General features: G+C 50.1%; 1 protein-coding gene across 1 annotated transcript in view; it reads right to left on the reverse strand.

Moving 5' to 3' along the window:
• Window positions 1-15,998, reverse strand: part of LOC134099230 (spectrin beta chain, non-erythrocytic 4-like) — a 103,981-nt gene that overhangs the window by 18,519 nt on the left and 69,464 nt on the right. The window contains exons 23-27 of the mRNA XM_062552020.1: window positions 7,705-7,968; window positions 3,234-3,458; window positions 2,589-2,678; window positions 1,592-1,870; window positions 737-867 (exon numbers count right to left, since the gene is read on the reverse strand). Of these exons, the coding sequence (XP_062408004.1) occupies window positions 737-867; window positions 1,592-1,870; window positions 2,589-2,678; window positions 3,234-3,458; window positions 7,705-7,968 (989 nt within the window). The remainder of the gene's footprint in view (window positions 1-736; window positions 868-1,591; window positions 1,871-2,588; window positions 2,679-3,233; window positions 3,459-7,704; window positions 7,969-15,998) is intronic.

A 15,998-nucleotide genomic window follows, 5' to 3' on the forward strand; every position in this document is an offset into this window, starting at 1 on the left:
TTCTGTGAAGGTGATAGCCAATATGCACTCCCCATCTGCAGCATGCTGGGCAGAGGTGTCTGCTAGCACTGCACACGTCAACACCACCAGCAAAAACGTTTCATCACTGAGCAGATTTCAAAGTATCTATCTATTTTTTCCCACAAAGTTTACCAATGCACAAGAACAACAACCATTCATTTACCACAGCATACAAAATAAGGCAATAACAAGTGGGTAATGATGGGCAAACTAATAGATCACTCAATGTGTTGCATGTACTGTAACCCATGAGGTTGTATGTCCAGTCATATCACCCACATTTACAGCTTCTATGCCACTGTTGGTGTACAGAGGACTTGTATGCAACGTGTTAAGGGCCGTTCACACCAAGAACGATAACGATAACGATAACTAATAATCATAACGATAAAAGCGTCCACACTGGCCAACGATAAGAAAAGTCTCTCCTCATGTTAATGAATGTGATGGCTAGAATACTATAGGTTCTGATTGGCTGTTAGCTTTTTATCGTTCTCAAAATCGCTCTGAAAGTGATCAACAACGATATCGTTCTTGATGTCGTTATCGTTATAGTTTATGTGTGAACGTTGTCATTCATATTAACGAGAGCGATATTTATTTATAGTTATCGTTATCGTTATCGTTATTGGTGTGAACGGGCCTTTACCCAGGGACCCAGGCCCGTTAGGTGTGCCCGAGCTCTTGCTCTACCTCTGGGCATTCTGGGGCTCACCTGTCGGGGTGCCCGAGCTCGAGCAGCTGCCGGCACTGCTGCGAGAGCAGGCCGATGGTCTCGGCGTAGTCCTCGATGCTCTGCTCCAACACCAGGTGCTTCTTCAGCAGCTGCAGGGTGCTCGGCTCGTCCTGGAACAACAATAACAATGCAGACTGGTCAGAGAGGACAGAGTGGACAGAGCAGAGGAGAGAGAGGATGCACAGGTCAGAAATGAGAGAATGGACAGACCAGAGAGGAGAGAGTGGACAGACCAGAGAGGAGAGAGAGGATGAACAGGTTTACTAATTCATGGATGGGATAGATGCAGAGACCAAATTCCTTGTATACGCAAGTGTACTTGCCCAAGATGCCTGATTTACAGTTACGTATGGTATGGTGTGGTGCAGGTTACCTCACCTTGCCCTTCTCCTCGTGCATCATGTACAGGTATATGTATGGTGTGGTGGTGTGGTGGTACCTGTGCAGGTGGTACCTCACCTTGCCCTTCTCCTCGTGCATCATGTACAGGTATGTGTATGGTGCAGGTGGTACCTGTGCAGGTGGTACCTCACCTTGCCCTTCTCCTCGTTCATCATGTACAGGTATATGTATGGTGTGATGGTGTGGAGGTGTGCAGGTGGTACCTCACCTTGCCCTTCTCCTCGTGCATCATGTACAGGTATATGTATGGTGTGATGGTGTGGAGGTGTGCAGGTGGTACCTCACCTTGCCCTTCTCCTTGTGCATCATGTACAGGTATATGTATGGTGTGATGGTGTGGAGGTGTGCAGGTGGTACCTCACCTTGCCCTTCTCCTCGTGCATCATGTGCAGGTATATGTATGGTGTGGTACCTGTGCAGGTGGTACCTCACCTTGCCCTTCTCCTCGTTCATCATGTGCAGCTCCTGCTCGCTGAGCCAGGCCTCCACCTCGGCCACGTCGAAGTAGTACTGCTGCGCCTGGTACATGGCGTCCAGCGCCAGCTGCCGGTGCTCCGTCTCCAGCCACAGCGCCTCCCACAGGCCGGCCAGCTGCTCCAGGCCCCCGCGCACCATGTCCGCCTCCGGGCTCCGGATGGACGCGATGAGCGACGCCCGCTCCAGGACGTCCTCCACACGCGCACGGTGGCCCTGCAGCTCACGCTGGAGCGTCTACAAGAAGACCGTATATTCTGATTACCCATATGCTGTCTGTCTAGTCTAGTCTATCTAGCTATCTAATGCTAATGCTAATCATAATAATAATAATAATAATAATAATGATGCATTTTATTTATGGACGCCTTTCTCAACACTCAAGGTCACAACAATCAATGATAAAACACTCCATCAAACAAAAACATTCAGAAAAAAACAGGCCATAAAAAAACATTTAAAAAGCTATCTATTTATCTATCTATAGTATGCATTATAGAACAGATGTTAGTGCCTTTAGAAAAGAGAAGGGACAAGGCTGACAAAAAATACATAAAAGCTTTTGCTGGAGCTTCTGATTGGGTGTGTGGGTGTGGGTGTGCGGTGGGGCATTGTTTTGGAGGAGAGGCTACAAGAAGAGTTGTGTCAGTGTTATGTCAGTCAAGGACCGAAACTACTCGCTTTAGAACTTATCAACTTGACACCAGTCCCAGCGACAACATGACTTGACTGGTTTCTGTTGAGTGGGCAAATCTTTTACCCCACACTAATCTTTTCTACAGTGTATGCTACACAAACACCTACACCATTGTTTCCCAACTTTGGGGTCACTGCCAAAATAGATTGGGAACCCCTATCCTGACCTACACATGACAACAACACACGAAAGCGTTCATCAAATGAGCTCATGTGTTCCAAAAGAACATTCCGGAGTGTTCTGGAGTGCTCTGCTCACCTGGTTCTTCTTCATGAGCTGCTGCACCTCCTGCAGGGTGTTCCCGTGCTCCTGCGATGTGGCCAGGGGGAGGCGCTCTTGCATCCACAGCTGCCAAACACAATGAGATGCCTCAGACTCAGACACACTGTGGCACTCTCGCAGGAGACGCAAGGGCTTATATGGGTCAGACAGGTCACATTAATTAAATATAATTTAATCCTTCACGGCACTCATTTATATTCTGGGCTCTATCTGAGGGGCTTTGATATTAAGTGATACAAACTGAATCCTTTTGTCAACATGAATATAATTAAACATCAAGTGATTTGTGAAATGCATGCTTCAGTGCATGAAGCTAGAATTGCTCATAGTGCAATTAATTCATCATAATTTTAATATTCTTTATTAAAACCATTAAAATAACTAATGAATTAGCCATGTCTGTGCCCCTAGCACTGCATGCATGGCCTTCTGTATGGTAGAGAGGACATGTGCTAATAAAGACAGATGACACAGAAACAACAACACTAATCATGACCGAGAACCTCTGCACGCACATCAATACGCTCTCCCATTCATATGGATTACACCTGTCTCCACCCCGGGCGTGACCTAAACCCTGAGGGTCAAAGGTCATGTTGTGAGTTCAGAGGTCACACTCACGATCTCGTCCTCCAGGTCGCGTCCCACTTGGTGCACCTCCTTGGAGGCGAGCAGGATGCGGCGGCGCTCCTTGAGCGGCTCGATGAGGCGGACGATGCGCGACTCCACCACCACCTGGCGCTCGCTCACGTCCTCCATGACGCGGCCCTGCTGGGGCAGAGACGCCGCCTCCTGCTGCAGCTCCCCCACCTCCTGGTACCACTCCTCCATCTGCGTCTCCATCGTCTGCCCGCCACACACACACACACACACACACACGTGGACCACACACACACACGGACCACACACACACACACACATGTGGACCACACACACGGACAATACATATACACACACACACACACACGTGGACCACACACACACGGACAACACACATACACACACACGGACCACACACACACACACACACACACGGACCACACACATACACACACATGGACGACACACACGGACAACACACATACACACACACATACACACACACACACACACACGGACCACACACACACACACACACACACGGACCACACACATACACACACATGGACGACACACACGGACAACACACATACACACACACATACACACACACACACACACGGACCACACACATACACACACATGGACGACACACACGGACAACACACATACACACACACACACACACACACACACACACGGACCACACACATACACACACATGGACGACATACACGGACAACACACATACACACACACACACACACACACACACACACACATACACACATACACACACACACACGCACACAGACAACACACATATACACACACACACACACACACACACACACACACACACACACAAGGACGACACACACACATACACACACAAACAATGCCGGCAGTCCGAACATCGCCTCATGTGCAAACACACAGACACACACACACACACACACACACACACACACACACACACGGACAACACACAGACAACACACAGATGACGGAGAGAGATGGGGAGGAAAAAAGAGATGGGAGAAATGGAACAGGGAGTAGAGAAAGAGATGGAGAGAATAACAGGAGAGCAATGAGAGCAGGGAAAATTGGAGACATTTAGGGGAAAACAAACGTGTTGAAATGGAAGGAACAAGAAAGAGAGAGAGAGAGAGAGAGAGAAAGGGAGAGAGATGGCAGATGAATGAGCACAAACACAGAAAGTCAGAGGTGGAGAAAAGGAAGAATTAGATTTCTGATCATAAACACACACAGTAAGGCCTGCGGAGAAGAACACACTCAGTAGAACAACAGCAGGTTCCAAAAGAAGAAACATAACGAGGAAGAAGAAGAGAGAGAAGAGGAAAGGAAGAGGAAGAAGAGGATTTTAAAAAGAGAGTGAGAGGGTTACATTTTGGAAAGAGCGATTCAGTTGATAACGCAGATCATTAGTTGCTTCATATCAGCTGAATGTCAGACAACGATAGTAACAAGTTATACAAACGTACTTGAGTTTGATCAGTAATTTCAAGCTGATCTTCAACAACTTGTGTACAAAAACACTCACATATCTGATCTGATAGGACACTCCATCTGGGAAGTGGAGGTAAGATGGGGTGGAGTGGGCACAGAATTGTGTAACAGAATTCAGTGACCCAGATGTCAAAACCCTATCAAATCAGCGTTGGGCATTACACTCTTCAAACTTAGATGAATTGGAGCAAAAGTAATGTACTGTGGAGGGTGTCACATCTGGCAGGAATTCATCGCGCTTCGCACCCCGGGCAGGTTTGGTGCGTCAAGACTCAAGACACATAAGGGAGTGGCCTGTCAAACAGTCCCCACATCAATAACATTAGATCTTCACACACACACACTACACAACACAGCAGTCCCTCACTTTTCACAGACACTCCTCAGGGATATCTGCATTTACAGTAGCATGTACTGTACTGTACACACATAAACATATGCATCTCTGGATAATGCATACATTATGTTTGTGTCACTTTGGATAAATGCATCTGCCAAAAGGACAACGTGTTTACATGTTGTTTACAATTGTAAACAAACATATATGAGTAACTCTTTAATGGGGTTTAAAATGGTCTTGATCAAAAAGGATCTAAGCAGCCATAAGACGGTTTTCTGTCAGTAAAAGCAGCAGCACACAGACTGACCACAGCAGCCCAGGAACTGGACGTGGCGTTACGAAACAGCCACTCTAGGGGTTTCGGCTGTGGAGGAGCGTCTCTGAAAATGTCACAGGATTACTGTGTTGCACGACAGCACGAGATCCAAAACACCGGCGGCAGCAGTGGCGGCGGAGGTGGCAGGATCCTGGGTGAGATTATGGGATTATCAATCCTCTCACACAGGTGCCGTTGACTGAGAGACTGACACAGATGCAGTGGAACTCAACACAGGTGTGAATAGGGTGTGTGCTGCCACTTCACATTCACACCGCGGCCACCGCCAAGGCAGAGTAGGATGTAAAGTCTGGACGAGGAAGAGGACGAGGGCGACCGCACACACTGAATGACACATGGACAATAGGAATGAATGGTACTCACAAACCAGAAGAGACAGAGAGGATGAGGGACAGCACCTCTGTCCATCACACACACGCACGCACACACACAGATACAGTACACACACACACACACACACACACACACACACAGAGGCCACAAGGCGAGGCATGAAGAGGGGGACCAGCAGTAAGGAAAGTAAAAGTATGGAAAGCAGAGTAGGAAACCAAACTCAGAAAAAAACAAGTGCTACAAATCAAGTCAAAACAAGTCATACGAAGACATGAAAGTCAAAGAAAGAGAGAAAGAAAGAAGAAAGGGTTCTTAGAAAGCATACGTGTCAGAAAGTGAGTGAAAGTGTAGGATAGAAAAGGAAAGAAAGAAAGAAAGAAAGGAAGAAAGAAAGGAAGAAAGAAAGAGGTGAGAAGCTAGAGGAGCAGAACTCAAATCAAACTGAGATGCTACTGTACCCCTGGTGGTGATGGTGGAGGAGGTGGAGGAGATGGTGTAGTGGTGTAGCAGTACAGGCACACAGCACAAAGCACCTGCCCCTAAAGCACCTCAAAGCAGCTCAATGCTCAACGCCAGCATGCTGTCGAGGAGGAGAGTTATAAAGGTCGAAGGTCAATCTGCTTGTTACGGTTATGGCTCCATTCAACCTCTCAGCTGACCTTATTGTAAAAAAAAAAAAATCCTCTGCCATGTTTGCAGAATATAAAACGGACTTGACACAACATATAATATAAAGTATATAAATCAATTGCCTCAATATTTAAGCATGACAGGCAGACTACAGAAACATTGTATACAGCATCTTGTGCATTTACTAGTTTATCTTAAATGTTCACCAGTAGCATCTCTTATGCATCTGGATGAGCCTCCACTGCCTGATGGGGTGGGCTATATATGCCTTCTCTGTGATTCAAAATGATTCAAAAGTCTGATAAAAAAAACGTTGTGTCTCCTTTTGACATTAAAAAGTCCTTGACATACTAAAAGAAAAAATGAATTACAACACACTACATTCTAGACTGGCGTAACCTCGACTTGCTCCAGTTTATGCTGCAAAAGGCACAGAACTGTTTGGAGAGTGGTGGTGAAAAGTACACAATGGTTAGAAGAACATGAGAACAGACATCACAGATAAAAGGGACAGCTTTGGCAATGAGTGCCATGGTACAAACTACACAACATGCTAACACAAAATCATAAAGATGAATGGTGCTCTCTTGTCTTATTTACTGTTGAACAAAAGCCTGTAAGTATATGCTAATACACTGTACTCATCAATTGAGTTGAGCTTTTGTGGGTTTTTAATGAAATATGCAGAATGACCTTATCCCTCAGTCTATCCTAACCCCAACCACATGTACATCTTCAAATAGCATGGACTATTTTATACTTTTCTGAATAATTCATAAGGAACCATTTAAACACACTGTTCCAAAACATTTATAAAGTATTAATAGCATCAAGTACCAGTGAAGCTGAAAGCATGACTCAAGCATGTAGCCCTGGTACTCCTTTTGGGCATGTGTAAAGACAAGCTTGCTAACTTGCCCTGAAGAAGGCCTCTATGGCTGGGAGGTTTAATCCGTTACTACAGTATAACCGAATAGCCAGCAAAGATTTGAAATGTGTTACCATCTTGAGTGCCACAGATTCCTCAAACCTTATTCACGTGTTAAGGTGACACACGGGGCAACTTTTTGAGCAATATTCCTGGGCATCCACATCAACAGATAGATAAATAAATAGATAGATAGATAGATAGATACTGTAGATAGATACTGTAGATAGATAGATAGATAGATAGATAGATAGATACTTCATTGATCCCCTAGGGGAAATTCTAGGCTGAACACTCAGGAACACTGCCCACCAACATCGCTCAAAACGTTGCCTTCAGCATCACCAGCTTCAGACATGCTGTGGACGCGGCGGGCTGCTGTGGCGTACTGTACCTGCAGCTTCTTGAGGTGCTTGTTGACGGTGGTGAGGTCCTGGCCGTAGTCCTGGTGGCACAGCTGGTTCTCCAGCTGCCCCAGGCGCTGGTCCAGGCTGGAGTAGCTCTGGACCAGCAGGTCGGCCCGGTTGGCCTCGAAGAGCTGGCGCGCCTTGGCCTGCGTGGTGCTCTCCAGGTCCTGCCAGCACTCCCGGATCTCCCCCAGCTTCTGGGCCACCGCCTCCCGCAGCTCCGGCTTCTCCTCCATAAGATGCTGACCCTCCTGCAGCAGAGTACGGGGGGGGGGGGGATGGGGTGAGAGTGAAAGGGGTAGAGAGAGGGAGGGAGAGAGAGAGAGGGTGGGAGAAAGATGGGGTGAGAGTGAAAGGGAGGGAGGGGGAGAGAGAGAGGAAGGGAGAGAGAGAGAGAGAGAGATTTCTTGTGTTAAAATGGTGGAGCAGAGCAGAGAAGAGAAATGACAGAGGTCAGGAGAGGACAGAAAGCGGTGTCTTGACCACAGTGATATACAGTAAAGGCTGCTTCAACATCTCTCCAAAGAGAGAGAGAGAGCGAACACAACGCAAGACGGGTTCAGCGATTTTAGTATTAGTATTGTGTGCATGTGTGTCTACATTTGTGGCTGCTCCAATTGCTACAATGTGTTGCACATACTGTATATGCAGGCATTAGCAATAGCATGTGATTGTATTGTATGCATGTATTAGCAATAGCATGTGATTGTATTGTATGCATGCATTAGCAATAGCATGTGATTGTATTGTATGTGTTAGCGATAGCATCTGATTGTATTGTATGTGTGCATGCATGTGTGTGTTTCTGTTTGTCTGTACGTACTGTATGTGCATGTGTATGATTACATCTCCATGTGTGCAGTTAACATGTACATACTGTGTGTTCATCTGTGTGTGTGTTTGCAAATCTGCACTGCATGTCTCTATGGTGTGTGTGTGTGCGTCTGCGTGTGTGTGAGTCTCTGTGTGTGCGTGTGTGTGTGAGTGTGTGTGTATGAATCTCTGTGTGTGTGTGTGTCTGAACACAACGCAGCATTGCCACCAGCTGATGCCCTCTATCCTATGGAGGTCACTCAGACGAAGGCTGAGTGGGAGGAGAGAGCGGCTATAAAAAGAGCTCGCCCTGATCACCGCTCCTCATCTACAGTAGCGTCTCCTCCGCCCTGATCACCGTTTCTCATCTAGTGTCTCCTCCTCCGCCCTGATCACCGCTCCTCATCTACAGTAGCGTCTCCTCCGCCCTGATCACCGCTCCTCATCTACAGTAGCGTCTCCTCCTCCTCCGCCCTGATCACCGCTCCTCATCTAGCGCCTCCTCCTCCCTGATCACCGCTCCTCATCTACAGTAGCGTCTCCTCCTCCTCCGCCCTGATCACCGCTCCTCATCTAGCGCCTCCTCCTCCCTGATCACCGCTCCTCATCTACAGTAGCGCCTCCTCCTCCTCCCTGATCACCGCTCCTCATCTACAGTAGTGTCTCCTCCTCCTCCCTGATCACCGCTCCTCATCTACAGTAGTGCTTCCTCCTCCGCCCTGATCACCGCTCCTCATCTACAGTAGCGTCTCCTCCTCCTCCTCCCTGATCACCGCTCCTCATCTACAGTAGTGTCTCCTCCTCCCTGATCACCGCTCCTCATCTACAGTAGTGTCTCCTCCTCCCTGATCACCGCTCCTCATCTACAGTAGTGTCTCCTCCTCCTCCCTGATCACCGCTCCTCATCTACAGTAGCGTCTCCTCCTCCTCCCTGATCACCGCTCCTCATCTACAGTAGCGTCTCCTCCTCCCTGATCACCGCTCCTCATCTACAGTAGCGTCTCCTCCTCCTCCTCCCTGATCACCGCTCCTCATCTACAGTAATGTCTCCTCCTCCCTGATCACCGCTCCTCATCTACAGTAGTGCTTCCTCCTCCGCCCTGATCACCGCTCCTCATCTACAGTAGTGCCTCCTCCTCCGCCCTGATCACCGCTCCTCATCTACAGTAGTGCCTCCTCCTCCGCCCTGATCACCGCTCCTCATCTACAGTAGTGTCTCCTCCTCCCTGATCACCGCTCCTCATCTACAGTAGTGTCTCCTCCTCCTCCCTGATCACCGCTCCTCATCTACAGTAGTGTCTCCTCCTCCCTGATCACCGCTCCTCATCTACAGTAGCGTCTCCTCCTCCCTGATCACCGCTCCTCATCTAGCGCCTCCTCCGCCCTGATCACCGCTCCTCATCTACAGTAGCGTCTCCTCCTCCTCCTCCCTGATCACCGCTCCTCATCTACAGTAGTGTCTCCTCCTCCTCCCTGATCACCGCTCCTCATCTACAGTAGTGTCTCCTCCTCCTCCCTGATCACCGCTCCTCATCTACAGTAGTGTCTCCTTCTCCTCCCTGATCACCGCTCCTCATCTACAGTAGCGCCTCCTCCTCCCTGATCACCGCTCCTCATCTACAGTAGCGTCTCCTCCTCCCTGATCACCGCTCCTCATCTACAGTAGTGCTTCCTCCTCCGCCCTGATCACCGCTCCTCATCTAGCGCCTCCTCCGCCCTGATCACCGCTCCTCATCTAGCGCCTCCTCCGCCCTGATCACCGCTCCTCATCTACAGTAGCGTCTCCTCCTCCCTGATCACCGCTCCTCATCTACAGTAGCGTCTCCTCCTCCTCCCTGATCACCGCTCCTCATCTAGCGCCTCCTCCTCCGCCCTGATCACCGCTCCTCATCTAGCGACTCCTCCGCCCTGATCACCGCTCCTCATCTACAGTAGCGTCTCCTCCTCCTCCTCCCTGATCACCGCTCCTCATCTAGCGCCTCCTCCTCCCTGATCACCGCTCCTCATCTACAGTAGCGTCTCCTCCTCCTCCCTGATCACCGCTCCTCATCTACAGTAGTGTCTCCTCCTCCTCCCTGATCACCGCTCCTCATCTACAGTAGCGTCTCCTCCTCCCTGATCACCGCTCCTCATCTACAGTAGTGTCTCCTCCTCCGCCCTGATCACCGCTCCTCATCTACAGTAGCGTCTCCTCCTCCTCCTCCCTGATCACCGCTCCTCATCTAGCGCCTCCTCCTCCTCCTCCCTGATCACCGCTCCTCATCTACAGTAGCGTCTCCTCCGCCCTGATCACCGCTCCTCATCTACAGTAGCGTCTCCTCCGCCCTGATCACCGCTCCTCAGCTACAGTAGCGTCTCCTCCTCCTCCCTGATCACCGCTCCTCATCTACAGTAGCGTCTCCTCCTCCTCCTTGATCACCGCTCCTCATCTAGCGCCTCCTCCTCCTCCCTGATCACCGCTCCTCATCTACAGTAGTGTCTCCTCCTCCGCCCTGATCACCGCTCCTCATCTACAGTAGCGTCTCCTCCTCCTCCCTGATCACCGCTCCTCAGCTACAGTAGCGTCTCCTCCTCCTCCTCCCTGATCACCGCTCCTCATCTAGCGCCTCCTCCTCCTCCCTGATCACCGCTCCTCATCTACAGTAGCGTCTCCTCCTCCTCCTCCCTGATCACCGCTCCTCATCTACAGTAGTGTCTCCTCCTACGCCCTGATCAACACTCCTTATCTACAGTAGTGTCTCCTCCTCCCTGATCACCGCTCCTCATCTACAGTAGCGTCTCCTCCTCCTCCCTGATCACCGCTCCTCATCTACAGTAGTGTCTCCTCCTCCCTGATCACCGCTCCTCATCTACAGTAGCGCCTCCTCCTCCCTGATCACCGCTCCTCATCTACAGTAGCGCCTCCTCCTCCGCCCTGATCACCGCTCCTCATCTACAGTAGTGTCTCCTCCTCCTCCCTGATCACCGCTCCTCATCTAGCGCCTCCTCCGCCCTGATCACCGCTCCTCATCTAGCGTCTCCTCCTCCTCCTCCCTGATCACCGCTCCTCATCTAGCGCCTCCTCCTCCGCCCTGATCACCGCTCCTTATCTACAGTAGTGTTTCCTCCGCCCTGATCACCGCTCCTCATCTACAGTAGCGTCTCCTCCTCCTCCCTGATCACCGCTCCTCATCTACAGTAGCGCCTCCTCCTCTCTGATCACTGCTCCTCATCTACAGTAGCGCCTCCTCCTCCTCCCTGATCACCACTCCTCATCTACAGTAGCGCCTCCTCCTCCTCCCTGATCACCGCTCCTCATCTACAGTAGCGTCTCCTCCTCCCTGATCACCGCTCCTCATCTACAGTAGCGTCTCCTCCGCCCTGATCACCGCTCCTCATCTACAGTAGCGTCTCCTCCTCCTCCTCCCTGATCACCGCTCCTCATCTACAGTAGCGTCTCCTCCTCCTCCTCCCTGATCACCGCTCCTCATCTACAGTAGCGTCTCCTCCGCCCTGATCACCGCTCCTCATCTACAGTAGTGTCTCCTCCTCCGCCCTGATCACCGCTCCTCATCTAGCGCCTCCTCCGCCCTGATCACCGCTCCTCATCTACAGTAGTGTCTCCTCCTCCTCCCTGATCACAGCTCCTCATCTACAGTAGCGTCTCCTCCGCCCTGATCACCGCTCCTCAGCTACAGTAGCGTCTCCTCCTCCTCCTCCCTGATCACCGCTCCTCATCTAGCGCCTCCTCCTCCTCCCTGATCACCGCTCCTCATCTACAGTAGCGTCTCCTCCTCCTCCTCCCTGATCACCGCTCCTCATCTAGCGCCTCCTCCTCCTCCCTGATACTCCAGAACACATGTTCTGGGACGCTCCATCTCCACACCCATACCGTCAATCTATTGCACTGATCACAGTTCCATAGAACATGGAATACAGAATACTACAACAGAATGCTAAAGACCATTACTCTGTGCTGGATGTGTGCCATGCATAGTTAAATATCAGTCTGTGTTGGATGTGTGCCATGCATGGTTAAATATCAGCCTGTGTTGGATGAGTGCCATGCATGAAGTCAGTCACATCTTATCACAGTTATTCCAATCAATATACATGTCATCTTTGAGATACCAAAACAAACCATGTACAATATTACAATTAAAGTAGCATCATAGTCATTCACAAAACATAAATGAAAGAACAGGCGCGAACTAAGGAGAACAGAAGGTCTTTCTTTCATGTCTGCATCTCTCCATTTCAGTCACCCTATCCCTTCATCCTCCTCTCTCTCCCTCGTTCTCCCTCTCTCTCTCCCCCTCTGTGTCTCTCTCTGTCTCTTTCTCCTTCTCTCGCTCTCTCTCTCTCTCTCTCTCTCTCTCTCTCTCTCTCTCTCTCTCTCTCTCTCTCTCTCTACAGTAGGTGACTGCGCACATGTCCTCAGTAGCCGAGGTGGTCAAACACATTATCAGCCCATTTCATATTCATGACCACACAAACTCACCCTGAGCTCAGCAAGAGCAGGAGCCTCCATCTGCCCCCCCCCCCCCCCCCCCCACACACACACACACACACGGCTTCCTCCCTCCTCTCCTCCATCTGCCCCCCCTCCCTCCTCTCCTCCCTTCTTGACGTCACACACACACACACGCCCCTTTTGACTCAACCACATTGAAGACCAATGAAGCTGCACTCCCACAACACACACACACACACACACACACACACACACACACACACACACACACACACACACACACACACACACACATACACACACACAAACATCCCCCCTCACATCATCACACACCATAGCGCACAGAACCCCTCTTAACCACCCACACATATCCTCACACACACACACACACACACACACACACACACACACACATGCAACTCCCCCTCTGGTTGCTGCCTGGCCCATTGTAATGCTTCCTGCTCTCCGGGCTGGTGAGGGGGGTTGGGTTTGGTTTTGGCTCTGGATACGCATTTAGGGGCTCCCTGCTCCAACACCATCTCTCTCTCTCTCCCTCCATCTCTCCTCTCTCCCTCCATCTCTCCCTCTCCCTCTCTCCCTTCCTTAGGGGAGTGAAGTGATGATGCTAAAATCCAACAACATTTATTTTCCACTTATCTGCTAATTTACAGTAGACATTTTCCAAAAGGGCAGCATTGGATTGAAGTGAAAAGATTAGAATTATTCTAGCCATCTCTGTTCTACTCATCCCACTTTCTCCTAAGAGGCGTCTTTGAAGAGTGCTTTCCAGAGCAAAGTCGTTCCATGGCACACTCATCCCTCACTCCCACAAACAGCGTTCATCACTCCCGACTGGAAATGCACTCTGTGGGCTTCTCCATCAGATGGGGTTCACTCCCGAATGGAGCACACAGCTAACGTTACTAAAAACAGTAATCTTTCGCTCCTTTGATGTCCAATGAATAAGGCTCATTAGTTTCATTTCGATCAGTGGAGATCCGACCACGCGATTGTTAACACAGTCTATCTAAAGCACAGGTTCGTCATAATCATCAACAATAAAACAAAAACATATATCAGTTTCATCTGTTCCCTTTGAAGTGCTGAACCAAAATACTTCTTCAACACACAGCATGTTCTTTCGTTTCCCGAGTAAAGAATGTTGCCACTACACCACCAGATTGTACATCACACACTGGGGATTGTGTTAGTGCTTTAGGTGGATAATTAGCCAAATTAATGTGGTCTCTCTTCGCTGTTAATCACAATATTTACTTGACCTCCTTGACCTGAGGGAAGATAGAGGGCATCGGGGTGAAGGTCAAATATGTCAAAGAGCAAAGCAAAGCGCTTGATCTAATTCATGTAAAGCCATGAAGACTCTTATGGGGCCTATATCACACACACACACACACACACACACACACACACACACACACACACACACACACACAAACACACACTCTCCCTCAGGCCATGAAAACGGTCTTTGGCTAGCCCAGTGCATTTGTAGTATGATGAGTAAATATTTACTGTGTGTGTGTGTGTGTGTGTGTGTGTGTGTGTGTGTGTGTGTGTGTGTGTGTGTGTGCAGAGGACCGGGAGCTAAAATCTGCCCGAGAGAAGCCGAGAGGCGATCACATGAGCAGCAGGAGCAGAGCAGTACTGCTGGAGGAGCAGAGCGGTACTGCTGGAGGAGGAGAGCGGTACTGCTGGATCACGTGAGCAGTGGGAGGAGAGTGGTACTGCTGGAGGAGCAGAGCGGTACTGCTGGGTCACGTGAGCAGTGGGAGGAGAGGAGCGGTACTGCTGGAGGAGGAGAGTGGTACTGCTGGAGGAGGAGAGCGGTACTGCTGGGTCACGTGAGCAGGAGGAGGAGAGCGGTGCTGCTGGATCACGTGAGCAGCAGGAGCAGAGTGGTACTGCTGGGTCACGTGAGCAGCAGGAGCAGAGCAGTACTGCTGGAGGAGCAGAGCGGTACTGCTGGGTCACGTGAGCAGGAGGAGGAGGAAAGGAGAGCGGTACTGCTGGATCACTTGAGCAGGAGGAGGAGAGCGGTACTGCTGGGTCACGTGAGCAGCAGGAGCAGAGTGGTACTGCTGGGTCACGTGAGCAGGAGGAGGAGAGCGGTACTGCTGGGTCACGTGAGCAGGAGCAGGAGGAGGAGAGCGGTACTGCTGGATCACGTGAGCAGCGGGAGGAGGAGAGCGGTACTGCTGGAGGAGAGGAGCAGTACTGCTGGAGGAGAGGAGCAGTACTGCTGGAGGAGAGGAGCAGTACTGCTGGAGGAGAGGAGCAGTACTGCTGGAGGAGAGGAGCGGTACTGCTGGGTCACATGAGCAGAAGGAGAGCAGTACTGCTGGGTCGGCCATATGTGCCGGCGCTCTCGCAGAGCAGACAGCACCACCAGCGTGTACACAACATTCATACGGGCAACACATTTCACTGGCACATACTGTAAGAGGACCACCGAATGCTTTAGATTATACTATCTTTTCATTTACACACATCTTTGCATAATATCAAGTATGCATAACATACTAAGAAAATGTCAAATATGAGAAACCGGCTGAAAGGTTTTGCCCTATTGAGGCTGATAGTTTTGAATAGCAATCTCTGGATCATGATGAAACTGAACTGATAAACAACAAAACGGACATCTTGGAACATGTGCAACACAATCTTTACAGAACACGCCCATACATTCCCAAAACTGTGCATGTTTGCATGACTGTGATGTGAAGCACAGGCGGTGATAAAGCAGAATCATGCGGTATATAATAACTACACTTACACTACGTCCAAACGACTCCGTCTCCTGTCTGAAGTGAGGTCGCCCAGCACACACACACACACACACACACACACACACACACGCCCCAGCACATCTATGACACTCGGTACGCTGCGTTGCCTGCACTCCCAGAGTGCTTAGCGAGAGCTAAATTATGCAGATGCAGCTGGGGCTGGCTGTGAGTACCACCGCACCACAAATATCAGGACAGGAGCAGGGCT

This window comes from Sardina pilchardus, chromosome 13, assembly GCF_963854185.1.
Source record: "Sardina pilchardus chromosome 13, fSarPil1.1, whole genome shotgun sequence".
In the NCBI taxonomy this organism is placed as follows: domain Eukaryota; kingdom Metazoa; phylum Chordata; class Actinopteri; order Clupeiformes; family Clupeidae; genus Sardina; species Sardina pilchardus.